Source organism: Humulus lupulus, chromosome 1 (genome assembly GCF_963169125.1).
Source record: "Humulus lupulus chromosome 1, drHumLupu1.1, whole genome shotgun sequence".
In the NCBI taxonomy this organism is placed as follows: Eukaryota; Viridiplantae; Streptophyta; class Magnoliopsida; order Rosales; family Cannabaceae; genus Humulus; species Humulus lupulus.
The window spans coordinates 127,042,143-127,047,732 of NC_084793.1; the positions used below are offsets into that span (position 1 = coordinate 127,042,143).

Here is a 5,590-nt window from a genome sequence, read left to right on the forward strand (position 1 = left end):
AACAATTCAATTTCTTGATAATACTTTGCGGCTGAAATGATACAAGAGTTAGAGAAACTGAAGGAATGACTCTTTCTAATGATACAATAATTGTTTCTCTTTGAATTCAATTTTAGAAACATGTTCTAGGTTATCTCATATTAATTTGTTTAATATTAGATCTACATGAAAATAAATAAAGATCCTGTATAAGTTTTCCAAACAACTGGACTCAGAGCCTTTGGTAATCTTTATTTTCATGAATGAACATATTTAAAATTGGATTATTTGATGTGTTTTGTAGTGCACCAAATTTTTTTTTTAGATTATTAAAATTTGGGATTTATTTTATTGAAGTGTTAAGTGTGATGAATTGTCTTATTTAAATGTTCTTTATTTTATTTAGTTGTTGTTTGTTTTACTTGATTGTTTGTTATTTTATTTAATTGTTAGAATTGTTGTAGAATATTTTTATGAAAATTACTTGTTAAATAATTTGTATTTATTTTACTTTAAAAATGTTCATTATGTGAGATTTGGTTGAATGCACTAAGGTGCATGGTAGATAGTGATGCACCCTAGTGATTTAGTGTGTGCAAGTACATGGTAATAAGGTGCACATGTGTGGATTTTCTATACATTTTAAAATTACCATATATTATATTTAATTGGTTAATTTAATTTAAATGAAATAAAAAATAAATAAAATACAAAAAAAGGGCAAGTAGGTGGCGTGTAGAAATTAGTGGGATTGATTGATATTTTTTTCCATTTTTTTAAGGAGAATAAAATTAAATTAGATAAGGATAGTCAATTTGGGAAATCAACATTTATCCCAATCAATTATCATAAAAGAAAAATAAAAGAAAATAAAGAAGAAAGGAAACTTACCAATTCCTTTTTGGAGAGGCTTTATGAGGGGATTAGGTTAAGAAGGGAAAGAAAATTGGGAAGAGCATTTTTGCTCTTGGCTACCGTGGGATTCAAGAGAGGAAGAGAGAGAGAGAAAGGAAGGGCTGCCATTTTCTAGAGAGAAGGAAGAAGAAAAAAGAAAGAGAAGGAGAAGAAGAAGAGGGTTTTGAACCCTAGGTATGTTCTATCTATTAGTGCTTCACATATTTGAATTTGAATCTTCTCCTCTTCTCTAATCTAAGGTTTATTTTGTGGTTTCTTTCTTTGGATGTATGGTGTTTGAAAATCCCCTATAGGTGACCAGGGTTTTCTTGCTAGAGTGTTCTTGATTCAACAATCAAGAGAGGTAATGGTTTTTCTTAACCTATATTAGTTTTGATGGGTTTATCCTTGAGGTTGTTTATGGTGGTTTTAATGGTTTGATTATTGTAGGTTGGTGATGAGGTGATTATGATTTGTATTTTTAAGAAATATGTTTTGTTAAAAGGGCTCATGGGAATGATTGAGGAAAATGGATTTGATTGGATTTATATGAGGATTATATTTTATGTTGCTATGATTATTTTAGATCATTGATTTATGTAAAATATGCAAAAATGATGATAGATGCATACTAGGTTTTATGTGAAGGTAGATGAGAATTTTTTTGTGATGTTTTATGGTGGATCTTAAATGTTTAGGCCTAGGGGTAAAAAGTTCAATCATGTTTGTTTTCTTGTATGTTTTGAAATAATGATGATTGTAAAAATATGATAAGATGTATATGATTTTATGTACCAATAAATCATGATATGCATAAAAGGAAAAATGATAGAAATATGTTAGGATTATTATAAAGGCATGTATGAAATATGGTGTTTATGAATTAATGTATGTTATTGTTATTGTTTTGTTGGATTTCATGTGTAGATTCAATGGAATAGAAAAATGGGTTTTTATAAGATTGCATGTGAATATGTGTTAGTAATACTCTTAGAATTAATTATTTAATAATAAGAGCATGATGAGATTTTGGACATGTATGATTTTATGTGAAATTTTGAGATAAAAGATGAATTTCATGAGAAATTAAGCTTGCTGGTTTTTTGTAAATAATTGGGTAAAAGTTTGAAAAAAAAAATGATTTGCATGCATAAGTAATGTCCTTGATGTTATGTTGATTTTATGAAATTAAAAAGGGTGTTTTAAGTCACAATAAAATGATATTTTACTCAAATAAATACCTACAGAATTTTTATTGTATTTTTAGAAAAATATGATGTTTTAAATTGAATATGGTGATTTTTAAAGGTAAAAATGGTTGCTGGAATTTTTGTAAAAAAATGTAAAGTGTGTTTCAATAAAATGAATTTGATGAGTAGTTGAAATAAAAATTAATACCCCAAATTATGATAATATTAAAAATTGTATTTTAATATGGTATGAATACATATTTTGATAAGTTATGATTTTTCTTTATTTTGATTGAGAAAAATAATTAGAATCAATTTATTTGTGATTTTTTAAGAAATTAAATAGTGGCTGAAAGTTTGGTTAAAAATGATTATTTAATTGTCACATATGGATTTATGTTACATAAAACTAAGTCTTAAATAATTCAAATAAAATATATTTTCCCACACTTAAAATATATTTTTCTCACATCATTTATGGAACACAATTAACAAATATTAAAATTTATTTTTCTAAAGAAACATATTAATCATAGGTATTTAATTAAATTCCAAGCTTTTTGTTAATTCTTTGTAAGTTGAGAATAATAAATGATTTTAAAATTAAGATATTGATTTTAAAATTTAAAATTGGTTAAATTTTGAAAAATATCAATTTTTCAACCAATTAATAAAATATTTTTTAATAAATGGGATTTAAATTAACTTTGGTTAATTGTTGATAAATCTTATTTAAATTAAATTAATATTTTTTTCAAATTAACCTAAACAAAGTTGATTGTTGATAAATGAAATTTAAATTAACTATTGTTAATTGTTGATAAATATCATTTAAATTGACTTAATTTTGTAAAAATTTAAATTAATTCGAATTTTTGATAAATTCTAGATAATTAGTTGTGGTATTTTTGCAAATGAAATAAATTGTGGTATTTTTGCATAAATTCATAGAATTTCTCATATAGTAACATGATTAGGCCCATCCAATTATAACATGTCTGTTTGCACTATATGTGCTATTTTTGCAATTGGGCTTAGATGCATATAGTGACCCATATGTTTGTTAGATATATGGTATTTTTCCAAATAAAATATTCATAAAATGATAGGTTTTATTTGGGTCCATTAGAAAATATAAAGTTTAAATTCCTAACAAACATATGGCAAAATACCATATATCTAACAAACATATGGCAAAATACCATATATCTAACAAACATATGGGTGATTCCAGTTGTGAAGGCCAATTTGCTTTGCATGACTATAGTGGGCCTAATAAATTAATAAAACGAAGGTTTAAATTCCTGTCTTTTGGACCTTGTATGAAAGATAGGGGGGCTTTGTAGTGGGAATGACATACTAGACCCAACCCTCCTCCACACAAGCCTAATTGTTAAGGCCCATTTACCTGAGTTTGACTTAATTGTATAGGTTTATTATATTAGTTAAACCTAAATATTGATTAGCAAAAAATTAATTCTAAATTAATTGAATTTGTTTCAATGTGACACTTTAGAATTAATAGGAAATTATAGGACTTTTGGGTTTAAAGATTTAATCTGTTTAATTTTTTTTGGAAAACCATAATCATGAATTTTCTAAAACTAAATAATAAAAATACTATTTTTTTTAATTTTATAATGAGCTTATTTTAAGATTTATATTCGATCTCCACCATTGGATTAACATAGTCAATACCTTAATGGGGCCTCGAGACGCTTTGATTCGTCCCCCTACGGAAGGTGTTCATTAGTTATTTTGACAAGGTTAGATTTCGAAAGATAGATAATTATAGGTCAAATTCTACTAGACGTACAGTGACTACTAGGACTAAATCTATGATTATCGAAACCGTGGGTCTATCTCATAAAATAAGATATTTTTTTTTCTTATTTTGATCGAATAGTAGGTTGTTAATAGTTGTGTCCATTATTAAATAAGTTTGCAACTTTATTTAGCTAGTGGTATTTTTGACTCTCGCCAACCGGGACAATGATATCATAGATTAGTTAAAAACCTAAAGAAATCGAGATATGATTATTTTGGTATTTTTTCTCATATCTTAGATATTTTTTATATATGTTGTGCTATTTCTTGAAATTTGTGTGAATAGGAGTTTTATTGTGAAAATGAGATTGATTTCTATTTTATTAATAATTAGTAGTTTTAAGTATGGCTGTCTACTCCCATCCTTTCTCAACTTTCGATGGAGAAACTAACTGGAGAAAAATTCCTTAAATGGAAGCAAAACATCAACATTGTGTTGATTGGTGACAACTCTGAATTCGTCATGACTGAGGAATCCCCAGAACGAGCACCGTGTCCGCACATTCATGATGGCACCGTAAATGCTTGGATAGCACCAACTCCCCACATACGTGATGACACCATGAGTGCTCGAATGGCATCGTGTTCGTACGTTCGTGATGAACTCAACTATGTTCTAAACGATCTTCAAATTTTTGAGCCTATCATGGATGGACCTAGTAAAGGAGGAGAAAATAAGATTACTGTTGTTGCTGCTGATCCAACTAAGGCTGAAGCTCCCCTATCTTCGTCTTCGAAAGCTGGAAACAAGAGGAAAGGTGGACAAATAAACATCCCTAAGCATGCAAAGGCTGCAAAGACGAGTGCACAACCAAATGCACAGATTCCTAAGGGGAAGAACAAGAAAAACAAGAAAGGTATAGATAAGTGTTTTCACTACAAAGAGAAGGGGCATTGGAAACGAGATTGCCCCAAGTTTCTAGCAGTGAAAAACAAAGGTAATGATTATAGTTCATTTAACTTGGAAACATGTGTTTTAGAGAATTATAAATCCGTTTGGATTATTGATTCTGGATCTACTAACCATTTTGTAACTCTTTACAGCTTCTTGAATTGTGGGAGGAGGTGGGCGAAGGCGGTTTAATGCTTAGAGTTGGGAACGGAGCGTTCGCTGTGGTCCAAGCTTGAGGAAGAGCTCGTTTGAAGTTCAGAAATAAATTTTTAATTTTCAAGGATGTATTTTTATTTCGGATTTTAGTAGAAATTTAATTTCGGTATCCATGTTGCAATTAGAACGATTTGTTATGACTTTCACAAGTTCTAATATATGTATTTCTTTCAATGGATCACAATTGTGTATTGCATGTTTGGAAAACGGGCTTTATATTCTGTGACCTAACGAACCCCTCGCTCTTAACAATGATTTAATCAAAGTAGCTAAACCTAGGACCAATAAACGTCAAAAGACCGATAACGATAATATGATGTATTTATGGTACTTGAGACTAGGTCACATTGGCTATGATAGGATTCAAAGACTTACAAAGGATGGACCTTTGAGGGAACTCACCATAGGTGAATTACTTGTCTGTGAATCTTGTCTAGAAGGCAAACTGACCAAGTGTCCATTCTCTGCAAAGGGTGATAGGGCTAAAGAACCACTTGGTCTTGTGCATTCAGATGTTTGTGGACCTTTGAATGTACAAGCCAGGGGTGGTTTTGAGTAGTTTGTCACTTACATTGATGATTAAATCAGAAAA

General features: G+C 29.1%; 1 protein-coding gene across 1 annotated transcript; it reads left to right on the top strand.

The window, feature by feature from the left end:
- Positions 1 to 847: 847 nt before the first annotated feature.
- On the top strand, positions 848 to 5,127 carry LOC133817941 (uncharacterized). Its single transcript, XM_062250596.1, has 4 exons — positions 848 to 1,068; positions 1,188 to 1,237; positions 4,225 to 4,828; positions 4,935 to 5,127. The coding sequence occupies exons 3-4, from the start codon at positions 4,270 to 4,272 to the stop codon at positions 4,940 to 4,942; spliced, it is 567 nt and encodes a 188-aa protein (XP_062106580.1). The 5' UTR covers positions 848 to 1,068; positions 1,188 to 1,237; positions 4,225 to 4,269; the 3' UTR covers positions 4,943 to 5,127.
- Positions 5,128 to 5,590: the final 463 nt, after the last annotated feature.